At 43.6% G+C, this 26,583-nt stretch overlaps 1 protein-coding gene across 5 annotated transcripts in view; it reads right to left on the bottom strand.

Moving 5' to 3' along the window:
* Positions 1-340: 340 nt before the first annotated feature.
* TENM4 (teneurin transmembrane protein 4) overlaps positions 341-26,583 on the bottom strand; it is a 587,496-nt gene continuing 561,253 nt past the window's right edge. For all 5 annotated transcript variants that reach the window (XM_064505185.1, XM_026096126.2, XM_026096128.2 and 2 more), the window contains 4 exons: positions 25,119-25,415; positions 22,023-23,637; positions 16,928-17,070; positions 341-7,141 (listed from right to left, as the gene is read on the bottom strand). In XM_064505185.1, the coding sequence (XP_064361255.1) occupies positions 6,383-7,141; positions 16,928-17,070; positions 22,023-23,637; positions 25,119-25,415 (2,814 nt within the window). In that variant the 3' untranslated portion in view covers positions 341-6,382. The remainder of the gene's footprint in view (positions 7,142-16,927; positions 17,071-22,022; positions 23,638-25,118; positions 25,416-26,583) is intronic.

The raw sequence follows: 26,583 nt of genomic DNA, 5'->3' as shown, positions 1-26,583 counted from the left end.
AATTTAGGTGGCAAAAAGACTGTAGAGGCCTTTACAGGCCTGACCTCTTAGATAGAGCGCATGGGGACTCGTGGGTCTGGTTGCTCTCTGGCGGTGCAGGCGGTTGCACAGGAGAGTGTCCCACAGCCACGTGCCCGAGATGTCCCTCAGCTCCCAAAGGTGCATATCCACGGTGGCAAGGGGCAGGGCAGCCCTGCAGTTACCCCTATACAAGTCCATCTCCTCAGTCTCCACCACCTTCCCGTGGGAGCAGCCAGGTCCCTTGACCCTTCCCCACGTAAAGGACAAGGCAGTTGAGATGAAAAAAGCCAACATTTTCTTAAATAATAGAAAAAAACCCTTCTTAAACACAAAATATTCTTTTATTTGTCACCGAAGGCTACACACGGTCACTTCTGTTTGTTCATTTTTTGTTTTTTTTCTTTTTTTCTAGAAGGTATCTACATCTGCACTTATTTACAGCCTTGTTGTATTTACACAGTCAAGAATACAGTATTAGAAACACAAAGTGTTGAGAAAAAAAATTTCTCAAAAAATTAGTTCCAGACTTCAGGAAAATTATTACACAGGGTAATGACAAGAGTCTCCAGTGCTGGGCTTATAGATGCAGCTTTGATACAGAGTCCTCTTTCTCAGCTGGAGCTGCATTAGAAGTCCTCACGCAAAATAAACATTTTTTTTTTAATAGAAAAGTGTGAATCTCTGATTGGTTACATCAATAACATCAGTGAACTGTCCAAAAGTTCTAATGGTTTTGGAGAGCTCTATTCTTTGCTTGAACAGTTTTCAGCTTCAAGGAAAAAAAAATATATATGTATATATATATTTAGTTAATTTTCACTTGTGGTTTTCTATGCTCCCCTGCCCAGAAAGTATTGATGCCTGGGATGGGAGTTAACAGTTGAGCCATGTAATACTTTGTCAGTAACACAAAGTTTTATGGAAATTAAAGGACAGCAGGCGAGAGACACTACAGGTTTTGCTTTTTTGGTTCAGACAGTTTTCGGTTCGGATAGCGCGGTGAGGCGCAGCGCTGTCAGAAACGACCCCCAGGATACGCAACTCCCCGTTATGGCGGGGGGAACCCAAGTGGGGGGATCTGAACAGAGCGTGTGACATGTCCCTGCCGTGTCTGCTCAAAATCCACTCTACATGTATAAGTGATTTTATTTAAATGTACCCTAGCGATGAAAAGAAATCCACTGGTTCCATTTTTACAAAAACTCAGGAAAATTCTTCAGTATAACAGGGGAATTCAAATACCTAAAAATTTACTGAGAGTGGTAAAAAGAGTAATAACAGGATCAAAAATGACCAGGCTGGGAGCGAACATCAGCTCCTGCTGTGCTAGCTGAGGAAGGAGAGTGCAGGTCAACCCAATGGGCACCTGCATTTTTTCCACCAAAAAACCAGCTATTGCTGCCCATGGCTTTCCCAGGTTTGGTAGTGCTGAGATAGAGCCCTTCGCTGCCAAACGAGGAGATAAAGCAAATAAGATTTAACAAGCGAAGCAATCTTTTTAGCTCCATTATTTACATTATAGGCGCTTATTTCCTCCTCCCCGTTTACAAAAAGTGGCTATTACTAACCGAGATCTATTGCCCTGGTTTCAATTACACCGAGATTGAATCAAAACAGACTGCTATGTCGTAAATACGGGGGGGGGGGGGCCTCTCTGTAAATCGTAAAATTGAATTCTAAAATTTCATGTTAAGAGCCTTGTCTTTGCATAATGGATCACACTGCCATCTATCACGGTGACACTTACAAGTCACAGCTGAAAAAGTACTTTATTAGTTGTTTTTTTTAACGATTTTGATTTATTCTTGTTACACTGTCTGTATAATAGACTGAGCAGAATCTCACCCAACTTCCCTAAGCTCAATAAAGCAACTACAGACATATTACAGAGATCCCTCACTGATTCTAACTTGCAGCCAAATGGTGTCTCAGGGACTGCTCCCAGTCATCTGCGTCTTTTAAACCCGAATCAAGCATCAGGGCTCTTAACGACCTCGTCTAATCTGTTCTCTCCTGGTATTGTTTAGATCTGGTGGCCCATTTTCCTTGTAGCTCTGATCAATAGCCGTGATGACAAAGATATGATGAGCTGCGTGATTCCCTCCGGTCACTGCCGCTTAATGATTTTTCCAAGCTCCGATTTTTGGAGCTCAGAGGAAACGGACATTGCTGTATTTCTCGCAGTACCAAATTAGTCTTGCAGGGTTGAAATTGCAATAGGAATGTGATATTTTTTTTTCTCAATAAACAAAACGAAGAAGTTGGAGAGACCCATCTCTGTTGGAGACTGACTTTTATAGTGACCCTTCTTTTTGGAAGATGGAAGGATGGAGAAAAAAACAACCCAGCGCTGCAGATCTCTTTTCCTGGGTGAGTTTCTTGCAAGCAAGGCTGCATGGTTCATCACTTTGCTCCTCTTCGATCAGGCTGAGCAGGCAGGGGATTTTCAGCTGCAGAGCCATGTGGCGGTGGAACTTGTTCGAATGCACATTGTTTGAATATTTCTTCAAATGAAGCATATTTAGCAACTATTTAGGGCCTGAGCGCAAAATACCTACTGCTTGCACGGGGAGGTCTGCCGCAGCCCATGCTCCAGGCTACTGGATTTCCTCAAAGCTGAGAGATTTGCTCCCAAGGTGATTAGCACCCTCCATCCTTTATGCAACTCTGCATTCAAAACAAGCCCAGTCGTTCAAAGGAATTTGGACTACTAAAAGGAGCTACTATTTTGAGGGGAAACCCCTTTTTATGGAGGAACAATCCCTCCTTTTGGGAATCAAACAAACAGTAACTTTGAAAAGTCATGCTGTCCATGCATGCTAGGCTGCAGTTACATTTTTCCTTGGCAATGGTCTGGCATACAACTGGACTTCAAAAGCATGTTCAAAAGCACTTGGGATCCCGTATACAAAGCACTTTTCTATGAGGAAGGGGGAAATTCAGGGTTTCGACACCAAAAAAGTTTGTTTCTAGTTTTGTGACCCAAGCAAAGTGGAAGGACAAAGCTTTTGAGCTTCAGGAACATAGTAGCTGTCCTCAGGCAGGTTTGTCTCCTAACGCTAGACAGCTACTCTGTTTAATTTTTTTGCTTAAAGACTTTGATAAAGAGAATAGCAATATATATATACATATATATATATTTATATTTTTTTCTTTCTTTTTTTTTTTTTTTGATGCAATGTCCATATTTCCTGTGCAGAGTGTGGGTCCAGGTAAAGACTTCCGTGGATTCAGTGGGCAGCCAGGCTCAGCCACACCTGACTGCCTGCTTGCGGAGGCAGAGCACTGTAATCTGAGCTGCTTTTGCCGCGTGCAGAGTTGGATTGCTCCTGGCTATAGGCATGCCGCATGCAGCAGGACTGTAAAACTCTTGAAAAATGGGTGAACTCCTCGAAGTCATTAGCTCATGTAATAACCTGAAGAGTCTGTGTAAGGCTGTAAAGGTGCCATCTCAGTCTGGCGGGGTTCCAATAGGAATACTTCACACTTAATTCCTTTCCTTGGCTGCATGGAAAGTTGGCCTGTTTGCTCTCGTACTACTCCTGTTAGCGCTGAAACAAATGCATGGGGATGGAGATACAAGCACCACTTCTCTTCTGAGCCACTCAGACAGGAGCGGTGTAAATGGGATGTGCATCGAGCTATTTCTGGACTACTGCAGGTCAACACTGGGTGCTGATGCCTTTCTACCCAGCTTCCCACAGTTCTTTTAGCTCTGTATGTGCTGTTTTAGACACTCAAAGCCACCACAAGACTGAGGTGCTGGAGGGTGGTGCTCAAGGGGATCTGCTCCTAGTGTAACACCGGGAGGGGGAAGCACAGTGCTGGACACGAACAGCTAGAAGAGAAGGAGCAACCCCCTCCGAGTAGGTGGCAACTGCTGGTTTTGGCTAAAGCTGTCCCAAATCCCCACCAGCTCTTCCTCAGGGCAACTGCACCAGCATCAGCCTGGCTTGCCAAGAGTTCGAGACCAGCAAATCAGCCAGTAATGCCATGGCCTCTTTAAATATCCCTAGCAGGCGGCTGCCCTAGGCAACTGTTTTCTTGCCAAAGCCTAGAGCTGGCCTGGGTGAAGCATCTCCTCCCGGTTGGCTCCGGAAAGCTGGATACCCTTTCCAGCCCAGCTGCCTGCTATTCACTCCTGCCAAAGCGATAAAGGTTGCACACTGCAAGGTGCAGTTCAAAGAAAAAGCACTGGGTTTCTGCACCCAAGATGTGGAGATTTGCCACCTTGGCTGCACGCAGGAGGACCTGCCAGAGAACCAGGACTGTCCCTGGGGGTGAACCCCAACATGGGTCAGTCTTGGGGCTCAGGCACCTGCCAAAATGCTGGCCATGAAGCTGAATGTACTAGCCTTTTTACATGGGGTTGGCAATTTGAGGAAGAACAGTCTGTTGGGGGAATTTCCATCCTATCACCTTCCTCCTGGCGATAGCGCAGGAACAGACAGGCACGGCAGACTGAGTTGGCAGCCTGTGTCTATGGGGAAACCGTGATAGCATTGGGACTGCCAACATTTTGCCACTTGAGGAACGTGTGCCCAACACACTCCCCCGCTTTATCTTGGGGTCTGAAATCTGAAGAGAAATATCAGCCTATGTCGGAGGGTGCCAGAGGTGGTGGAGGGAGAGCAGGAAGGCTGGTTCTGGGGAGACGGGTGCACCGTGAGGCTCCACGCAAGGAAATATTCTTGGTATGAAGCTTTGCATCTCTCTGTAGCACCGTGACACAGTGAGAGCTTTTAGAGTCAGGATGTGTCCATGCGTCAGTGTGATGGAGAAGTCTATTCTGGACCAGGGGTGGCTGTCTCCAGCCCGAGCTCCAGCGAGAGGTGATGTAACACCTCATGGCTCCTGATACCACAGGACTGTTTCAGGCAGGGAAGAGGAAGCTAAGCTCATCTCCTTGTTCCCTTGAATTTCAAGGACTCTTGCAAGTACCAGAGCACAGAGGTTATGTGAATACAAATTACATTAGCATGCCGAGTAACTTTGTCAGCAGTTTCTTATTAAAGCACTTGGTCCCCTCTGTAGTGGGCATTTCTATTAAAACTCCTCCTTGTTCACTGCTAACAGTCAACTGGGCTATCCAGTTAATTCAAGCTCATGTAAGAAACAGTGAGAGGACTGATTCCAATATTCCCTTTCTTGTCCCACCATGCACAAGCTGTTGCTACTTATTAAACATTTTAAAATCCCTGCTGCCAAAGTCCCCAAGAGACGTTAATCTGCCATAGTCATAAATGACTTGCCAGCACGCTACTCAAAACCGTGTTTCCCAGCCAATAAATACAAGCTCCAGAATCAGGAAAAGCAGGGTTTGGCTTGCTCTAATTTTCAGTGGTATGTTACTGGGATACTAAAACTACTTTTAAATTCAAATCAGCTTCCTAAAAATTAACTGGTTTTATCAGATACAGCACAGTGGACTGTTAAACACGTAGCCTTGTGTACTGAAACACTACACATTTAATGAAGTTATGCCATTAGCAAATGTACAACATGGGTGCATTAAATCCACCTATAGAACAGCTCTACGTATGAGAGAGAGGGTTCATTTTCACTTTTCTCAGTAGAGCAGGAGTCCCTTTCTTGGCTTTTGCTAGGTTTTAACTAAAACCAGGATTTGCGCACACACAAACCCCCCCCCCCCAAAATATCTACTTTCATAATGAAAAAAGACTGATTTTTTTCTTTTTTTATTCCAGTTCAGGAAGGAAGAGAATCATCTTGCAAGTTAATATAATCAGCTCCTTTGCCTCTATAATCTACTTCTGCTCAGCAGGAGCCCCCAAAAAACACTTTATGTCCCAAGTGAAACGTGAAAACTACTTGTAAGTTCTCTTTTGAGGCACACGATTCGGACGGTCGCTTTCAGAGTTGCGGAGTCAGTGTCATCTTCCGTTTCCTTTCTTCCCAGGAAGAGCTCTCCGGGACGCTGTGGGCTCCCTGTTCTCCAGGTGGAAGGCTATCTGTCCCTGTCCCAAATCAGAAAGGGTTAGGATGACACAAGTTAGCACAGACACCCATTTTGCACTTCACACCTAAGGACGTACGTTGACGACTCCCCACTTCAAATTCCTCACAAAGGGAAAAAAAGGACAAGAGACAGTAAATTTCACTGTGATCACACTACGGCAAAATATACCTTCTGTTCATTGCAAAAAACGTGTGAAGGCCAAATTAAAGAAAAAAAAGTATGTTGCATGAGTTACAGTGCAACCGTATTATTCTTTCACTTTCTGTTTTCCTCCCCCCACCTTGTTCAGTTTAGAAAAAGGATTGAGTACAACACAGTCAGGTAAGTGGCCACAAAAGAGTAGCTGTCTTTGGCAAGAAGTCACCGTATTGACCCTCTCTGTCACCTTCTGCCCATTTCACTCTGTCTCATAAAATGGATGTTGTTGGCGCTGTCTGAGAGTTCTGGGTACTGCTCCACTGAGATCACAAAATAGCCGTCGTAGCCCTGCACCCGGCCTGTGTTTAGCACTTGTTGCTTCTCCCCTTCTGTCCACGAGCGAACACCCTCCTCCCCATCCCGCAGTCTCTGCTGTTCCCTGGCCCAAGCTTGGCCGACAGCGCGCTGTCGGGCCAGCTCCAGGATGCGGGCCTTCTCCTCGTCCAAGGTGGTCCCGTAGCGAGTGTTTAGACACAGTGCGCCATACTGGAGCTGGATGTCCGTGTAACGTCTAGTCCTTCCATTTAGCACTGTGTTGATCTGGGACACCGTTACGTTCACGCCGTTCTCCAGGGTCCTCCGCCCGCCACTGAGGCCCAAGATGGACAGGTCACTTTCCGATGGCCCTTGTTTAATGAAATAGTGTGTGTCCACCCCATCGATGGTGAAGTGCAAGTTCTCCAGGTAATGGGCATTATTCAGGATGGCTGCGATCCTCCGCCCGTCCTCGTTGGCCACGCTGATAATGTCAGTGGCCACTCGCCCGTCCTTCATGGCAAACTTGACGCCTTTGCCAAAGATAGAGCCGCCAGAAGCAAAGTTCTTGTTCTTCTTGACCTGCCGGCACCCAGCAATGCTGGAGCTGTAGATCCGTTCGAAGCGCTCAAGAGTGACAAAGGCCTTCAGCTGCTTCTGCACTTCACATTGAACGCCCAAAATTGACTGAGCAGGGAGAGAAAGAAGGGAAAGACACGTTAGAAAGGGGAGCCTGATGACTGAAAGGTATTATTAGCATGCTGCAGACCAGCAGAACAGCCTGGAAACACCTAATGAGGATCTCCATGTTTATTTTCCCCCATCATCTTTTTAGATTTTTAATTCTTCTTAATGGAAGAGGCATATATTGGCAGGTTGTTCTCCCTAATGCTCATTATTTCAATAAAATGAACTGAAGCAAGTGGAGGCAAAATGGATTTTTTTCCTCAGTGGTTTGAGAATGTAGTTTGGACTCTCCCACCTGGCTGAGTGGATGTAATTATTTCATGACTCAGTGTTTCTCATCTGCAAATAAGATACCGTTCATAGAAAATCTGGTGGTCATATGCTTTATAAAATGCTTTCAGATCCTCTGTGAAAATGTGGGGAGTTATCTGTAAAATTTTCCTGTTTTAATTTCACTTTGTAGCACCTTGTGCCATGCTCAAAAACCCTGCATCAGTGTATGACCCTCAAAGTGGTCATAACCCATATATATCCCATTTCAGCCTGGCCAAAACAGGTTGTTCAAGACTCAAGGAAGGCCCTAGTGCAATTCGCGTTTTCTGCAAACCCAGTAAAACGCCCAGGTTCCCTGAGCTAAGGCCAGCCATACCTGATGTTGAAAGCTGTGGCTTATACTGAAGCAGAACTGCAGAGACACACAGCCTGGATCATTTACAGTCAGGTACAATACAAAGTCACTTTTGCTGTTAGTGTATAATGGAGCAAGCACACAGCGAGTCAGCAGCTCATCATTACTGCAAAATGTCTTTGGAAATGCTCTCATCAATTCACGGCAGCACAGTCCTCTTACAGACCCCTATTCATGAACAATTATTTGCTCAAATTTCACAAAAGCAAGAGGATGCTACAACAAAATTCTCCCGGCACTGCCAAGGGCTCAGTTCAATAATGTAATGACATCCAGGATTAAAAATAGGCTACAAAGAAAAGTTTGCTGCATTCCAATTATTTTGAGGAAATTTAACATCCATGAAGGATATTGCCTTAAACAGTCCAGAAGCTAAAGGCTCTCATCCTTCCCAGGGTGTGAGGAGACAATTCAGATGATGCAGACATTTCAGCGTGGACCTCTCAACTAAGACTTGTAACTGGGCCTGGGGAGGAAATAATAGCTTATTTCCATGGTGGCCATTTCCAGGGAAAGGTCTCAAAGCATAAGAGGAATAAAACAAAGGATTTAGCATTGTAACACGCTCAGTGGTTATGAGCAATTTTGCCCTGTAAAGGAGAAAACTATGAGGAAACAGATGTATACAAGTTCAAGGGCAAACTCCAGGCTGCCAATTTTAAAGTACCTAAGTCCTGATTCAGAGAGGTATCAAAGAGATGCCTAATTTTTATGAAAATCCAGGCATATCCAAGTGCTTTTGTCACAGGCTGGAGCACTTCTATCAGAGGCTGGAAATACTGTTTTCAATACAAAAGACATCAGGCACTCCCTTTTACTCAAAGTGCCAAGAAGGTTGGGGTAACTCCCTCCTTTTCCCCTTCCCCTTTTCGTTAGCAGCGCAGTGGTTAGAGCACTAACCAGTCACCTAAGAAATAGGAGCTCTTTCTGATTCTCCCTATTCTGCTGGTGGGGGATCTCACACACAGCTAGAGAGCGACATAATCAGCAGACTGAGAGGGAGCGGAGCACTGCTCTCCCACTGACTGAAGAAGTGCTCTAATTATGCAGAAGATGGACATAATTAATGTAGATGTCACCGATGATGGACAGTGAGCAATTAGGTTTCTGGGCTCCCAGAAACACTTACTGTTCTAAATAAGTGTGTACTGCATGGCCTTGGTTGGGTACTTAATCTTCAGAGAGGTTTAAATGGGAATGTATTCTTCTCAGGTGCATCTCATATTGATTGACTCTGGGTGGTCCTTCCTCAGTACTCAAGCATGCCACGTTGCTCTTCAAAATTGCCTCAATAACTTTCGCAAGCAATAGGAAAAGGCTTTTCTCATTGCTCACTCTGAATGACCATTTGGTGATAGCTCCTTCACTCAAGAATGTAAATCAGGTCTTCCGAGCTGCATTGCTGTGTCTTGTGGCCATTTATATCTCGCCATGTTTACCAGCAGTTGAGTGAAAAGGTCCCCCTGGAATTAATCACACCATCTAATCATTATCACCTTGAGGAAGGGAGCTCTGGGAGCTTAAGCAGCACAGGGCATGGGAGAAATATTCCCATCAGGGATCTCCCCCATTCGCTGTCTATTTCGTCTTCACCACCAATCCTTATTCTTGATGAGCTGCAGCAATTCTATTGCCTTTTCAATTCTGGGCAAACTATTGGGGATTAGGTATTGATCCCCTGTGACAGCTTCCAAATTAGGTTCTCCTAACAAACTGGTGAGTTTGGCCACCACTCCCTTGTCTTCTCTTCCAATCCCAAATGAAAAGTGAGTATGCATACAGCTCTGAGAACCTGCTGATGCTGTCAGATAGGCACTATGATATGACATAGTCTGCTGTGTTGGAACCAGCAGGACATGTGGTCCATAAGGACATGTTTATACTTCTAAATAAAAGAAGGCTGGGGAGTGAGGTCTTCCATTGGATCTCCTATCGTTAACAATGGTTAATTTTTATTTCAGCTCCTAGTTTGGTTTTGGATCCCTCCAACTGCTTTCTCCAAGATGTTCGCTAACTCTCCAGGTCACTGCTACCTAACCTCAGGGCCAGGGATTGGTCCTAGATTTCTCTTATTTAGCAGTAGAGACATCCTCTAAAATGGTGTGAGGGAGTCTCGCAAGGATAACAGTTGTACAGCAAAGTTTAATTAAGGGCAGACAATGTCCTTGGTTTTGCCATTAATTCAAGAAGGGTTGTAGCCTGGTGGGCACAGGCTGTGATGTAACAGGTATAACAAGGCCTTACCTGTGCAGCCCAAAGCTGTGACACAATGTACCTTCCTCAAGCTATTTAGCCCAGTGCCTAGGACCTTATGGCCTTTTATAGGGTTCCTCCTTTTATGGGGGAACTTCTGTGATCAAATTCTCAATATCAGTGAATTCAGATCAGTAATTGTCCATTATAAAAAGGAAACCTGATGTTTTAAACCTTTTTCTTTTTTTACTTGACCTAGTAACTTACTGTCTTCATGGTGTTATGTGGGGTCATACAATTTCCACAGCTCCACTGTTCATCTGGACATCATTTAGAAAGAAAATAAGCAACATCCACCCTCTATTGGCAAGACGTGGAGGTCAGGGTTCACTTGGATTATACATGATCCAACAGCAATGGCACTGTCACTTTCTGTCTAAGGACACCAGTATATGACATTGATCCAACTGCCTTGTTTGTCCTCTCTGCTTCTATCCAGGACATCTCCTCCTCTATATAATGTTTTTCACGTTGCTTGTGCAACCGTAGGACTGTTACTAGCTTTACTACTGGTGGCTGAAACAGAGATGAAATGACCGACCAAAGCCACCAGGCCAGGACCACAGCCAGGTCTCTTGATTTCCAGGTCTATGCCTGTGTTGAGGCACTTCAGGTGGGAGGTTTGTGAGGCTGGAGGTTCAGCCTGCCTTCTTGGGCAAAGAAACTGAGCAGCTACCTATCAATCTGTGGCAGTCCCAGATTGTTATGCACCCACTTTTCATGCACTTTGTAGCCAGTGGAGACTTCAGAATTGATGTAATTACCCATACGCAGATGTCTAGCGTGATCTGAGGTACTCTAGGGTGTCTGCAGCATCTGCACAGGGCTGTGAGAAACAGAACCAGCTCTGGGAGACCTGTGCCCTTCTGGTGCAGCACCTAGCAGTCACTTTGCTTATCTGGTCCATGTATGGGCAAATGAATCAAGTCCCTGCTTAGCATAGCCAGTGAAACCTGGAGTGTGATTCATCTCAATATAAAATTAATGCCTACTGGAGAGCCAGCTCTCAAAGTGAGCTCCGCCGTCTGTATGGACCAGATGTCGACAGACTGCAGTGGAAGTACACATATCTAGCACACGGGGAGACGCCTACATGTAGGTGTCTTCGTTTTGAGTTCAACCCTAACCCCAGCAGCTCATCATCTGAATTCTCCTTTGGGCTCCACTGACAGGATCCACAGACAGTGGTGTCTATTGTCATTTTAGACACTATTGGAGACCTGTTGGGCCACCAGTTCTTGCTCTATATGGTACAGACATGAGGAAGTCTAGGAAACCCCAGACTGTCTCAAATGTAATTAGCAACCAAGTTCATTGTAAGTCTCTACTGACTATAATGGAAGCTTGGATACCAAGTTCACAGGCAGAGAACAAAATCACCTCTGCAGAGTTTTCCACAGAGGACTGGTGTTGTCACACCAGAAAATAGGAGCACAGACATATGGTATACTGTAATGCAGAACATCATCACTTAACCATTATAAAAATTAAACACATCTCTCTTATCTTGAAAATGAGTCCTACAATGCAGGATGACTTTGAAATGACTTTGAGTATATTTCTTTGATAAAAGAGTGTATCTGGGAACAGCACTTTTCAAAAAGAAAAGAAATCCCATCTAACAGAAAAAAAAAGAAGTTCAGGCAAACCAGAGTGCAGCCAGCTTGCATGCTCTGCTGTGAATATAAAGGGGATGGAGGCAAACAGATATATGCAGTTCAAAGAGACAGAGCATCCCTGACTTTGAAATTATCATTTCTGTTTCATCTTAGAACTCATTTTAATGAACTGGGAAGGAAGTGAAACAGAAAATTACCATCGAAGGCTGCAGTGGCATGTAGTACTCTCTAAAAATGCTCCTGCTTTTAGCAACTGTAAACTGAGGTACACATAAAACCAGCACAGGGAAGAAAGATGGGACTTCATAGCTATTTTATTTCAATATTTGTTGTTAGATGTGAGTGACATATATGCTGGGTTTGTTTTTCCTCACAGTCTTTTTTTAATCAGATGTCCTTAGGTGACATTTCACTTTATCTGGTAACAACCCATTGGAGAGAAGAGAACGACCTTCATCATTTGTTCGCTGCTGCACACAGCTCAAGAGAATGGCACATTACAGAGATCTCTGAATAGCCTCTTGCATTTTGCCTGCACCTCTTGAGGATTCAAAATACCACAGCCAGATACTATCATCTGTTGTTTTTAAATACCGCCTTCCACTGTGAGACTGAAAGCTTTCATTTCCCATCAAGGATCCAAGATGTGAAATACGTGAATACATTTCCAAGTTTCTCTAAGTCCTTGTGCCATTATACACAGTTAGGTGTTCCTCTTACTACCATATGGATTACAAAGCAGAAAGCCAGTTCTTCCAAAAACATTGGCCTAAATTATGACTCCTCTGCCTGAAATATTCTTCTTCTCTACCTCTTTCCTACTTATCCCCTAGCTCTTATAATGAAACCACTCTCCAGAAACACTCTCCTCTTCCCCCTACTCAAACCTCCTACCCTCAGGCCCGTACTTCCCAAAGTCTGTCCTATGCCAAAGCCAACACCTGAAGGTGAGACCCTGTAGTGGTGTCTCTCTACCCAGCTGGCAGAGGTGCAGGAGGAACATCCATAAATCGCAACAGCCTATCAGCCACCTACCACTCAGCACGGCTGCACAGCACATTGGTTTGCTGAGAGACAATCTACCTGGTTAGCAACCTGCTGAACATCAGTCCAAGTGAGACAACTGAGGTGAGGGACTGGCCAGCAAGGGTGCTGTGACCGGCCAGTCAACCAGCCTGTAGACCTTGACTGACTGGTTAGAACTGAGCCAAACAGGAGCCCTAGCTCTTGGGCTCACAGCTCAGGTCTCGCCTCCGCACAGCTTGTGTGTACAGCTGCTGGGGTATAATGAGGTTGAGCTCATCAAACAGATTTCCATCTCTGGGGGAAATGAGAGGATTTGCCTCCTTTTTCTGCTCTTCTATTTTCATAAAGCTTCAAGAGCTTAATGTCTTTGACACTTCAACTCCCTCCCCACATTGGATCCCGTTAAAACTGGCCGATAACGTTTGCAAAACATTACTAGACAGTGTGATGGCCAAAGCCCCTGAGATGTGAGGATGCCCTCCCTGAATGATGAATGCTGGCAGAGTCAATTCCTCAAATGAGCAAGAAATGTCCTTGGGAGAGGCTTTGCCAGAAATCACAGCCCTACAACTCATTTGCTGGCTGAGCATCCCAGAGCAGCCCCTGCCTCCAAAATGCTGCTCAAACAAGAGACAGCAAAAGCTCTTCCTGGGGGCCCAGTGCTTATAGGATGAGGGAAAGATAGGTAATGACATGATGTAGTTAATGGTATGAGGGCTGATTCCAAGACACCCCTGCCTGCAAATAGAGTTGTACTGGCTCTAGCAATTACTTGACAGTCCCACAAGATGAAATGGGTGGAAAACAAAGAGGAGAAATTGGATTCAGGTGCAGCAGCTCCATAATATGCCAGAGGTCACCCAGAGTCCCCTGATGGCCAATAACACTGAACTTGTTCAACAAACAATTTAGTGACAGCCTCATGGTCACAGGGAGAGGGGGGAAAAAAAAGTGCTGCACAACAGAGTATTGGATTTTAAATGTCACTGCAGAGCTGCAGGGGATAGTGCAAGGTTTATGACATGTTGGCTGTTTCTGAGCTGGTGGATGCTCAGAGTCAGAATTTTCTCTCCCATCCTGCATCCCTGCAAGGCAAGTACCAACACTGTTTTGGAAGGAGATGCTAAGCCCCTCTGGCTACATATTCTGAAGAGATACAATGCAGCCATTTATGAGGAATTGCTTGCTTTGCTGTTGCACTCATATTATTCGCTCCTCTCAGATAAAAGAACTGACTCAATCTGCTGAGCCATGGCTTTGATCAGTGAAGTCAGTGAAGTAACTCAAATTTACTTTGGTTTGTCAGAAGGAGGTACCTGGCCCAGTGAAATCAGGGATCAGAAGAGGCAGAGATGAGAAAGCTGTGGTACATCATTTAGTGAATCTCCCTGGATTTCAAGACAAACTGTACATTTTCTAGTGCCTTGCTCAGACTACTTTTAAATGGTACAAGATCTGGAACTTCCTCCATATGGTTTGGAAGGCCATTCTAAAGCTTGTTCAGTCTTATTAAATGAAAATATTTCCCAGGCTTCCATTTAACTTTAATTTTGTCATTTGCATGTGGGACATTCAGATGTTTGTATTCTCTTCCACGTACTTCATCAAAGGAGTAATAGTTTCAGTCTTACTTTTACCTCATACAACTATCCCTTCAAGCCACCTGATTGCAGAGGGCTGTGTTTAAACCACCAAAGTACAGACATCCAATTTAGACATTGTGGCCACTAAATTGTGGTGTCTAAATTCAATAGAACAGTGACAGATTCAGACAGCAAAGCTGGGGCTGCTGCAGTCCAGCTCATTTTTCACAACTGCAGCTCCAAAACTGGGCACCTACATAAAGTCCCTAGTTATCTACCTCTTTTCTCACTCTCACTATACCTACCCACATCCTATTACCAGATTCCCAACTCTGCTTCATCTTCTATTTGCACCTACTTTAACACATACCAGCATCTCCGTCTTGTATATGTAGAGTAGAGGGGGGTGTATGGATAGGTTTAGGGAAAAACAGATCATGTGTTCAGGTATCATATGTAAATTAATTTATTTTATGTAAATATATGCCTATAATAGGCTAGGTGGACTCAGACTTAAGAGAAAAGCAGGGAATCCCGCTCTATAGCATTTGAGAGACACTGCACCATCAGAGCATGACCCTGAAACTGTAGATCAAAATAAAAAAAGCACTCATGTTTTATTTTTGTCATAATGCAGAAGAAGAACATGAAACAACCAACGATGGTTAAAATCCATTTTCAACACTACGTAAAGTGACTCATCTGGAAGCAGGAGGCTGCAGAAATCCCTCATCTTACCAAGCAGGTCACTGCAGCTTTTTGGTTTATAAAACCTGAAGGGGACATGGAGACTTTCTTCCCTTCTTATTGCTTATTCAGGCAGATCCATCTAAAATGGGTGGCTGGAAGGCAGGGCTCCATGGGTTTATTTCCAGCTCAGCTGCCTGTATGAGCAAGTGTCAGACTTCATCACAACTCGTCACTCAACTTACTTGCCTATTCTATAGGCTTAATAATAATAATGAAATGATGAAAAAATAATAATAACAATAAGAACCTCTCTTGCAGTTCTGTGAGAATTATTATCTGCTCTACATAACAATAATTTAGAGACAACCTTTTGTGCTGTCTCTGTAAAAGACTTCCCTGTTTGCCTTCTCCTGTACAGCTTTGCCTGGGGAGACTGTGCCACACCAAAGAGAAGGAAAAATCCCAAGGCTATTTCTAATTACAGAAATTATCTCTAGCATTTCTTTGTTTCATCCAAGGAAAAGAAAAGCCAAAAAGGAGTCTCTGAGCCCCAAAACATAACTGAGTTACTAAGGCATAATGATTTTCAAGCATCAGCTGAGTCATGGTAGCAAAAGGGAAGGTTGTTTTTGGTTCTCCTCCACTATAAAGTGATATGTCTTAATTAAATTTCTCTTGTTGAAGCTGAAGCTGGTACATTTTGCCTTGTCTTTGCTGTAGCTCAGTTACCAAGGCTGGGCTGACACATGAGTATTTTATTAATCCGCAGTGTCTTGTTCATAGGTCTAGGTGATACCTTTTGTGACTGGGGAAATGTGACACTGCATTTTACCTCCGGGTCTAATATGTGTACTGAACCTCAAGAGTCTGCTGTAGGACACTGAGATTTCAGCAGGCTCTTAGACGAAAAGACTACGAAGGCAGCTAGGATTGATTCTACTTGCTACCACAATCATTTTATTAGCAGAAATGTTAAGAAGGTAACCTGATCTCCCCAAACAAATTGGTGCCCCCTACTCTTTTGATGTTCAAACACAAAGCAATAGCAGGCAAGAATCTATATCCTAAAGAAGCTTCAAACTAAAGAGATAAAACAACTCCAGAACAAACTCTGGCTAAGAGAGGAAACAGTATCCTGAAAGGTAAACGACTTTTTCAAGGTCATACAACTGATAAGCAGTAGGGCTGGGAGTAGCCCAGGGCTTTCAAATCCTGACCAGTGCACTAACCTTTAACAGTGCTGTCTCCATCTCTCAGCAGAACTATTCCCAACAGGAAGAGAGGGGGAAATGATTTGGTTGTAAAAGCTTTTTCTTGACAATTTTATCATTGCATTTTGTGCTGGCATGTTTGTCTGCCAAAATGCCTTGTGATGCAGGCCCATTTTTAAAAGGAGGACACAGTGATTTGGGATTAGACTCAGTCAGGTGAAATGTAAGTTAGCTATCAGCTAAAATTTCTTTCTGGTGAGACTCAGTGTAATGCAGAATAGTTTCCTAGGGAAGTGCTGAGACTTACTGTTTAAGACATTTTAAGCCAGACTGGACAAATTCCTAAAACATATTCTTTAGAAAATGATTCTGTATCAAAAATTGTGCTTTTTTCGCATCCAAGAATCCTGAATGCAAAGGCCTTGAACTTAGCCTGAATTATGTTGTAACATGACCTCTTGCGGGAGAGAAAAACAGTAACAGACCGTTTCATTGAGCAATTACCAGAAAGTAGCACAGAAAAAAACACAATGGCAGTAAAGAACTTCAGATGTGGTTATTTAGTCTGATTTCACACTGTAATGGGGAGAGAGAAGCCGCCTTAGGTTGACATGCACTTAAACTCTTAGCGTATCTGGGAGAACAGACTAAGGCTTTTTACAAGAAGATTGCAACTGGATACTTTGCTGATAAGGGTGTGAGGTTGCATGGATCACCTTGCTATTGTCCCATTCTTGAGTTTTCATCTGCGTGTGGATAAGCTCATATGATGGCTCCATTGCATCCATATCTGGCTTGGGGTATCCGGGGATGACATTGTGTAGCTGGAATCCAAAGGTGAGCAGCCAACTGTTGACATCTGGAATGTAAGAGAAGCATAAATCAGACTAGCTGATCACTCAGGAAGGATTGCCAGTTTGGCCAAAGTGAGGGGTGACTACTTTGTGTGAACAGCACCATTAACGGTCCTCAAAAGAACTGTGTGCCAAAGCTGTGAAAGTCAATGGCTCTTCACCTGCCAGCCACAGTCCAGTTCTGCATTTTCACAGCTCGAAAACAGAAGCTCTGCTAAAAACGAAGACCAAATGGCCCACATCAAACCATCTCCCTGACTCCTTGGCTACCCACGTCAGCAGCCACTGGGCACTGCACTAAGGTGATGCAGGAGAAGCACGGCAGCAGCAATACACTAATGGGGGCTGAGCCATTCCAGGTGAACGGGAAGCGCCTTCCAGCCCTAGAGTCAGCTTTGAACATCTCAGCCACAGCGCTCCTCTTCCTGAGGCCTCTCAAAAGCCCTGCAAGCTGAAGTGCAAATTTAGAGCTCTCTGAGCCAGAATACCTGGACATCCAGGGCGAACAGCACAGCCCTGGAAAGGGTGTTTTTGGAAGAGGCTCTGGACATATACACTGCTTTTTCCATGGCATTTTCATTCCAATCCTGAACTTCCCAACATTTTTAATAAGAAGCTGTCATTTGAGTATTACACCAGTGTAACTTCTTGAAGTCACGTATCACCTTTTACGGTAGGATTTAAAAATCAGGCTCCATACGATCTCACAAGGTCCTTCAAAGGAGCTATGTCCACACTAATAAATAAAACGGGACAGAGACCATTCCCTGGTCCTGAGGCCAGCTAGCATGGCACAGCTCATGTCTGTATTGCTGAATTCTTTTCCGTCCCATAACATGGTGGACTCACACATGCGGCTTACACGGAGTTTGTGCTATTCTTACCCATGCCTGAGATGTCTCTGGCTTGGCATTGGCCAAAACCATGCCAGGAGTGTGCTAACATTTATACAGGATGGATGGTTGCTGTACCAGTGCTTCAGCCTCTGCCTTGGCCTTGCTTAGTGTACTAAAGACATAGCTAAGGGGCAATGCTGATGTGTGCCATTTCACTATGAACCACTCCACTTGTATCCCAAGGATTGCTGCCTAGTAAGCTCTTATGTGCATTAGAACTGCTCTTTAATGTGATCCACTTAAGCAATTCCCAGTAGCAGCGAAGACCTCTGGATAGTGAAAATAAGTCTACAGTTAAGAAACTACTTTGCTCAGATTCCTTTCACAAACCCCTTAGAAGAAGTCCATGGATGGTGAGAATACTGCTGGCTCCACGTCGTAAACGATTGTCCTGTGCAAAAGGGGGAACACTGGCGCTACAGGGGACATGATGGAAAACGCAGACATTTGGGACATTGAAGACTAGACACAGGGGACATGGCTGCATTCCCGCAACAGCAGACTACGAAATCTTCTCTGATTTTTTGCACGGCTACAGGGAATAGCAGCTGAATGTTACCCAGCTGAAGAAAATCATGACTAAGCTGGCTGACTCCTGGATCTGCTTGAGATCTGCATTGCTTCCCCCACCCTTCACAGTATTTGGTGATCTGACCTTGTTCACTTCCGCTGAACTCTGGAGATGGACACATGTGCGACAATCTCTAACCCAATACTGCCTGTATTGGGCACACAAATAACCATTGCAAGAGAAAGAAAAAGGGTGAAGGTAAAGTTCAATTACTACCAGCTCCCAGGAGTCTTAGGCATTTTGTATGTTACTGGGATTGTGTTAGTGATCCCTCTGTTTCAAGCTGGATGTACCAGGGGTTTGTTTCTCATTTTGCTAAACTGAATTAACATTGCTGAAATAATCTGAAAAAGGGATCAATTTAAAGAACCAAACATGCATCTTTGAATATTTTTTTTCTCCATCCCCCATGAGCTTAAATGAATGTTTTGAAGAGCTGGTTGGAAAAGAAATTATGGATGCAAATGGCATATAAGGCATTTCCAGATGACTGGAGAACCAGGAGCCAAACAAACACACTATCTGTTGCTTGTTTTCTTACAGGCCAAAATGTTGAGATTGGGCAGAGGTCCAAAAAGCCCTTGCAACAATCCATGTGAAAGGAGGAGGATTTCTGTAATAAAAACACTTCTGTTCACTCAATGTACAGATTGTTTTTAGAGTGTCTTCAAAAGAGAGAGCTTGTGGGGAGGGAAAGAAATTAAAGGCTTGTTTGATTATTTTGTGCTTAGCGCTAACCAGCCTGCTTCCAAATCCTTCTCATGTGAAATTAAGAGTACAGTGCAGGGATGCTGAACAGCAGAAAAATAGGTAACATGTCTGGAAAGATTCAATACAAACTTTTTTTTGATACTTCTCAGCACACTGACTTTCAAAACATTTGCAAACAGGAGTTCTTCCTTTTTGGGAAGAGGTGTTGGAATATCCCGAATAAAAAGAAAAAAAACATGGGAAGGAAGGTATGGAGTTAAGAGAACAGAGGGGAAAATATTAATTTGCCAAGAGGCAGTGACAAGTTTTTTGACAGAAAAGTACATTTCACATCACAAAATTTTTTTCAGCTACAGTAACCCTGCCAACACATTTCACAGTAAATTCATTTGAGGGCAAAGAAAAAGAGTGCTTAATGCAGACACATGTAATGGAAATGTCAGTTCAATCCATCAGGATTGCTGAAGCTGGCAGCAAAGCTCTGCGCCATGAAGTGCACAATTGCTAAAATATTCATGTTTAACAATGGACCTCTCAAAACGTAAATACCTGCTTCTCCTGCTCTCCCCTCTGTGTGCTTCCAATTTGTACATACGCGCTCCGAAATCTCTTACTTGGAGATTGGTGTGCGCCATTCGTCTGCGTCCTAGAAGCTGGGATCCGGGAAGGACAGCAGGTCCCAGGGTGGGGAAGGAGGACAGCGAGTGGGGATGTGGGGAATACAAGTTTTTAGGCTACAACGGCTTTTCCTTCTTCAGAATAAGAATACATTTCCCCATTGCTATAGCCGTGCTCATGAGTAATGGACAGGACTCACGGCAAAACCTGTCTCCCAGTGCCTCGTGCCGTGCCTTGGCTCTCTCTGCCTGCTGGGTTAAACACATCCCAGCATAGCCCGGCACGGACGGGACTCTTGCTGTGGCTGGGGATAGGTTACACAGCTGGATTTTGGTAGAAAAAAGATCATACAGCGGGCTTTTCACAGAAGAAAATGCCAGAGCAGCAGCCTGATATCATAACCCTGCTCTCCTAATGTGACCGGTTTCTCCCGTGCATATGGTCTCATGTGCTGGGAGATGAGAAACTTAAAAAGCACATTTAGGGTCTGTATTCTGCAGTGATTGAAAATAGAATCTTTAAGACCATGGAAAAAGTTGTTTAGTGCATATAAAATATCAAAATGTCAGATCTGGACATCTTGATGTTATCATCAGAGCTGAGTGGGAAATGGTTTGCCTGTTCCAAGACAGCTTTTGAAATTTTATCCTGTCTTAATTTGGGCAGAAAAAACAAAAATCTGTTAATATATCATGAAATGGCTATTCAAAAACCAGTTCAGTTCAAGCTAACAATTTCAAATTGAGATACTTCATTTTGATTTTGACCTCTTCGTTTTTCTTTTTGTTTTCTATAATTAGCTTCCAATAAATTGAAAAGCTTGAAAACCAAAAAAGAATTTTTCTTTCAGGATATTTTGGAATTGGTCATTTGGACACTTTCAAGAGCTGTTCACAAGCTTCCTACTGCTAAATTTCTCAGGCTCAATCCTCTCCCACAAAGACATTCAGTTTTGACAAATTAGTATTTGTAAAAGAATTCCCTGATGGCTTTAGTTATCAGAGTGAGGCCAACACACAGGATCTTAGTCTGCATCTTTTGGCTTATTTTATTCTCTTCCTGGCATCATCTCCTGAGCCCTGGAGAACAACAGCTTTTCATAAAAAAAATACAATCTAATCCTTACAATTATTGCAGAAGAACCTGAAAGCATAAATCCTAAAGGCTATAAAATCAGGTTGAATAAAATAACCCAGGATTTTTATTTTGTAAAATTTCTTGCTATTAGGTCAATCTCGTAAGTCAGGGAGATGCAAATACTGTTGCTGCATATGGGAAAGTTGTGATAGATGCAATGGGATCATTTAAAAATTAAAAATTAAGTATATGATTATCTCCTTAAGAAGAGCGTACATTTGATTGGTGATTGTGTCACCTGGTTTTCCAATGGGAAGTATTTGGAAAAGAGCCCCACCAAAACAGTCCTCTAAAACATTACTACCAGTGTTGTGTGAAATATGAATATAGGAGGGACAGGTGGCCTACAAAGTGATTTTTCTGTACACAAAACATACACAGACATTATGTTAATGCCATGAGATGAAGTCCCAGGGGAAGTATTTTGGAGTTTATGTCAAGCTGTGGGCTAGATATGCCCTAAAACCCGGCTTTTAAGTTGAAAGCACCTGTTCTTCCTGACTTTAATAGAAACTATTAATTCTGCAGAGCAGATTAACTTTGAAATACATTATTACTGTAGTGTGCTCTGAAATGGCTGACTGTAATAAAAAGTTTAGGTTGCTGCTGCCATTCTGCTAAAACAAACCTGCATGTCATTTATTTAGTTGCAAATAAACCTTTAGTCAAAACTGTATAAACAGAGCTACCCCTCTACAAAAGAGAAAGGTTATCAGGACATTTATTGGTAGCTAAATTTGGGATATCTGAGGAAAAGAGCAACTGGAAACAGAATAAAGAGAATAAGCACCAAGAAAGAGAAAAGGAAACAGGTTTGGGAATTTCTCCATCTATGGTAATGAATTAAGCATGCCCTGGACCACTCTCTGACACTGAGGTCAACTGGCAGAGAAAAGCTTGTGTCCACTGTATTAAACACTGGAAAACCTCATGGCAACATGGATACTGAGAGAGAAAAACCTGTTCACTGACGGTGGGCTAGAAACCAGTCTGCAAATATTATAATTCATTTTACATGTCTTACCTGTCATGTAACATTTGATATCCTGAGAGTTGCTAATAGGATTGTTGTTTTTGAACATATATAGGTTGAAAGGCATTATGTTATTGCTACTCAGATGCTTCCACATATCGTGGTCTGGACTTGTCCATCGACCCGCCAGCACATCATAGTCTCTCCGTCCCATATGGATAAGCTTCGTGAGAGGGTCATACAGTCCTCCGTGGTAGCCAATGATGATCTGGAAGTTGGGATTGGTGTCCATATAGATCTCCCCATATGCTGTGTATAGTATCTGCTTAATCATTAAGCCAGTCCCGCTGAAGACAGCCAAAGGGGTTCCAATGTTATCGCAGGCTATGTAGAATTCATCTCCGCTGCTGAGCTCCATTGCAAAGAGGTGGCCTTGCAGGTCATAGTAGAGGGAGGTGATCTCAGAGCTTGAATGGTTGTATAAATGGGTGACTTTGGTTGGGTTGGTCAGGTCTGCGTAGAAGAACTGTAAGTGATGGCCATGGCTGGTTTTGCTAGAGACTCGCCTTCCTAGGCCATCATAGCGGTATTTCACACTCCACCCACTAGCTTTGTTGTAAGCTTTGATGAGCAGGCCAGCCGAATTGTACTCAAAAATATCATTGCCCCTTTGCTTTAGGAAGCCATCTTCATCCATTTTGTACTGCACATCTCCCAGTCTTGTAATCCTGTCCCTGAGGTCATACCTGAGTGGTGTAAGGCGGGCACTATTCCCCGGACTCAACAAATGGAGATTTCCGTTTAGGTCATAGCTGTAACGCCAGAGTGGCTTGTCATTGATAGACACTGTCTGCAGCTGGCCATCAGCATCATACTCATACGAGTATCTAGTTGTGTTTGCGTAAGGGCCAACCTTCAACTCTTTCTTAACAACTCTCCCCATGTTGTCATACTGCACAGTCATCCAGTACATGAGTGACCGGAATATCTCATACTGGACCTCCTTCATCCTGCCATAAGCATCAAAATGTTTAGTGTGAGTCATGACGGCAGTGGTAATAATCTGGTTGATATCATAGTAAATGACCCCAAATTTACCAAATTGCTCAGTTTTTCCCGACACATCGTCATACCGGTAGAGGTCAATGGGTAAAGGTGTCTCGTTGATCACTGCTTGCATGCTGGTCACCCGAAAGCTGTTATCATAATTATAGTCAAATCGTGCATTCACCATGCCTTCCTCAGTGAAGCGGAAAATCTGTCGATCAATGAGGGGTCCTATCTGCCTGTATCTGATCGTACATGTGAACCCTTCATTCTGCAAGTTTATTGTCTTTAGCATGCCAGCAGTTTCGTCATAGGTGAAACTGATCTTTGTCGTGTCGTAGAGCATCTCAGCTAATTTGGACAACTTTCCATACTTGTAGATGACACGTCTCCCTGTCCCCAAGTACAAAGTGTGGAGGAGCTGATCATCCTCTGTGAAATCCTGAATTACTGAGGCGTTGCCTTCTGGGGGCCGGTAGATGTTCCTGTAGTAACCAATGGAACGAATGGTTTCTAAAGTCTGCCGGGCTACGTTGGGCATGGTCACCGATGACAACCGGTCATTCTTATCAAACTCAAAGATGTACTGTCTCTGGCTGTGAAGGAGCAGCACCATGGACTGGAGGGGAGGGAGAAGAGAACAGATTATTTTCCTCGTTTTCAGGCAAAATTATTCTCAACACTCCCAAAGATGGACAGTGTTTGGGAGAAGAGTTTGCAACTACCAATTGACAGAAACAGGGGACCTGTGAAACTGAGAGGTCACTGAGCAACAAAAATGTGGTCAGTCACAACCTGCCCACTTTACATATTTGTTCATCTCTTCAGCCACTGCTTCACCTTCTCCTTTGTATCATTTTAACGTCAGCTCTTTGTGATCTGAATTCTTAGTTGGTTTGCATTGGTACAGCACTTCACCAATCCAAAGAGCAGGGCAAAGGAGATAGATAGATAAATAATCTCTGCAGCCATAAGAGTAAATAGTGATAGGTATGCAGCTGCACAACACATCAAGTATCCCTAAGTCGGAGCAGATCAGAGAAAAGGACACTTAATGCTGTAAGTATGGTTTAAGTTTAGAATGCTCAGTTGTTAGAATTAATACCATGTAGCCACACCTGCCCAAATTCCCCTTGCCAATAGCTTTTAAAGACTAAACAAATAAAACTGGTAGAACAACTTAAACAATGCTTGAAGAAGTGTCCCCTGACACCTTCCCATACTCAATTAACTCCGTGTCTGCATACCTGCTATTATTGTCTTACTACAAACTTCTGCCCACATGCTTAACCTGTTTATCCTGATCTTTTTGCACCCAACAACCCACACAGATTATGTAACACAAGGTGCAAGTCAATGCTTTTTGCCTTTTAAAAGCTATTCTACTGTAGTTTCCTTACACTGTTTTAGCAATAGGCCCTGTACAAAACTCAGAAATAAAAGATTCCAGACCCAAGTGTGTAACATATGGATCTATAGGACAGTGGGTAGTGTAATGATGAATGATAATACCCAGAAGAAATTAAATCCCATGCCAATCTGCAGTGTGCAGACTACAGAAAACACTGCAAAATGTTCTACAACTGCTTGGCTGGATTCATGTCTCTGCACTTCTTGTTATTAAAAGTGTTTCCTATGAAGCAGGAATAGGCTACCTGAAGAAAGCAGGACATCAGACTGTATGGGTTGTTTTCACATGGAAAATCCTACTGGAAATTCCTACTGTTAATTCCTCTGGCATTACCTGAAGACATCATTTTACAGCTGGCTCGGCAAAGGAATATTGTATTTAAAAAATCAGATACACAAAGCTTCAAAGCATTAAGACATGCATTTAGTGTGACTTGGAAAGAATACTGCCCTCTGGGGAATTTTCCATGCTATTTTCAGCTGTTCTATGCTGGTTTGACACCAAAGTTACTATGCACATGTTAGTGTAGGCAGAATACACAGAGGAGGAGTATTGGACCATAAAGGCCAGTAATCACCTGATGTGAAGTAACGCAGCTGCACTGAAGTCTCAGGAGCGAAGCCCATTTGCACCAGCTGGGTAGCTAAGATTGCAGAGTTGTCATCACCCAACAGAAAGAGGGTGCTTACCTTCTCCAAGTAAGTGTAGCTCCATGATTTCCCATCAGCAAAGATCCTGGATACAATTCTGCCAGACTGATCATACTCCATCCTTTCTGACATAGTGCCCCTTTGAATCCCAGCGATGTGTCCTCCTGGGGAATAGGTCACATTGACGCCGTTCAGTCTGCTGCTAGGTGACCAGAGACTGGGCCTCCCTGCCTGGTCATAGAGGATGCGGAGTGTGAACTTGCGGTGGTCATCATAGATTTTTTCTGTTCTGGTCACACGATCAAAATCAAGGGACAGCAGGTTTCTATTGTGAACCTATAGGAGGGAGATGGAGAATCAGGAAGCTGTAAATGGTTTAAGTTACAAAGATTATTTCACCAAACAGCTCTTTAGGTCACACTGAACAGTATCCATGCACTCATTGACTCTGGGTAAGATTTTCAAAGCAAAGTGTTGGCCTAACTCTGCTTCTGTTGACTTCAACGAGGAAAGAGGTAGCAAAATAGCAGGTACTTTTGAAAACATCACCATGGTTAAGGAATATTGCCCATATCCCAAACCTAGGCTCAGGACTACTACAACAGATGTGATAGAGACCTAGATGAAGGTATAATGGCCAATGGTTGCAGGGAATACTTGCAAGGTATTCTGCTTATTACACTTGGATATATGAGTCTTTTGCTTTCAAGCATGTCAAAAAATAATACTTTTTGAAAAAGAGATGGATGTTGTGCCAACATAATTGAAAAGCAGAGCTTTTCCCTAAGTTTGCTAAATATACTACATGCACTGGAGGTGAAGTCTGTCACCTAAGATGAAATACGGAGGCCTTGACCACTGTAGATGTTACAGAGAGCAGGAACTTCTCTGTGAGAGCTGGAGTTTTAGTTCCATTGTCCTGGGGTTATTCTGTGTTGGATAATTACACTCCTGTTACCTCTACTGCCGCTGCATTTCCAAAGATCAAAGGTATCTACTTCAAAGGCAGGAGCAGAGATACATTTTGATTCAGCGATTGTAGTGCACAGCATTACAAAGAGGAACTGATAGTACAACTTATGTTTAGCCACATGTGCAAGAAGCCTTTTAAAACAACATGACCACAGTGCCCAAGCACTGTGCCTGAGCAAGAAAAAACATTTCCCAGTATGAGCTTGCCAGTGAAGACAGCTCGCTCTCCATCCCAGCACTTTTCAACCTTTTTCAATTGGTGAACCCCTGTTTTCCAGAAAGGTGCAAATTCTTCTCAGATGAACTTCAAACTCCAAACAATAAACTTGCTTTTCTTGTTCCCGTTGGGGCCCTCCAGCCGTGGTCAATAAACCAAGGTTTGCAGACTGCTGCAGGGTCTTCAGGCTGCCAGTTAAAAACACAGCCTTAACCTATTCTGGGTAAAACTGACACCCCCTGAACTCAGCTTTGTTCCAGCTTTGATCTCAGTCATTACTTTAGGGTGTATGATTGTATTCCCACCATTTTTTTT

The sequence above is a fragment of the Dromaius novaehollandiae genome, chromosome 1 (assembly GCF_036370855.1).
Source record: "Dromaius novaehollandiae isolate bDroNov1 chromosome 1, bDroNov1.hap1, whole genome shotgun sequence".
Lineage (NCBI taxonomy): Eukaryota > Metazoa > Chordata > Aves > Casuariiformes > Dromaiidae > Dromaius > Dromaius novaehollandiae.
The sequence above is the reverse complement of the archived record's forward strand: the minus strand, read 5'-3'. Positions and strand labels throughout refer to the sequence as shown.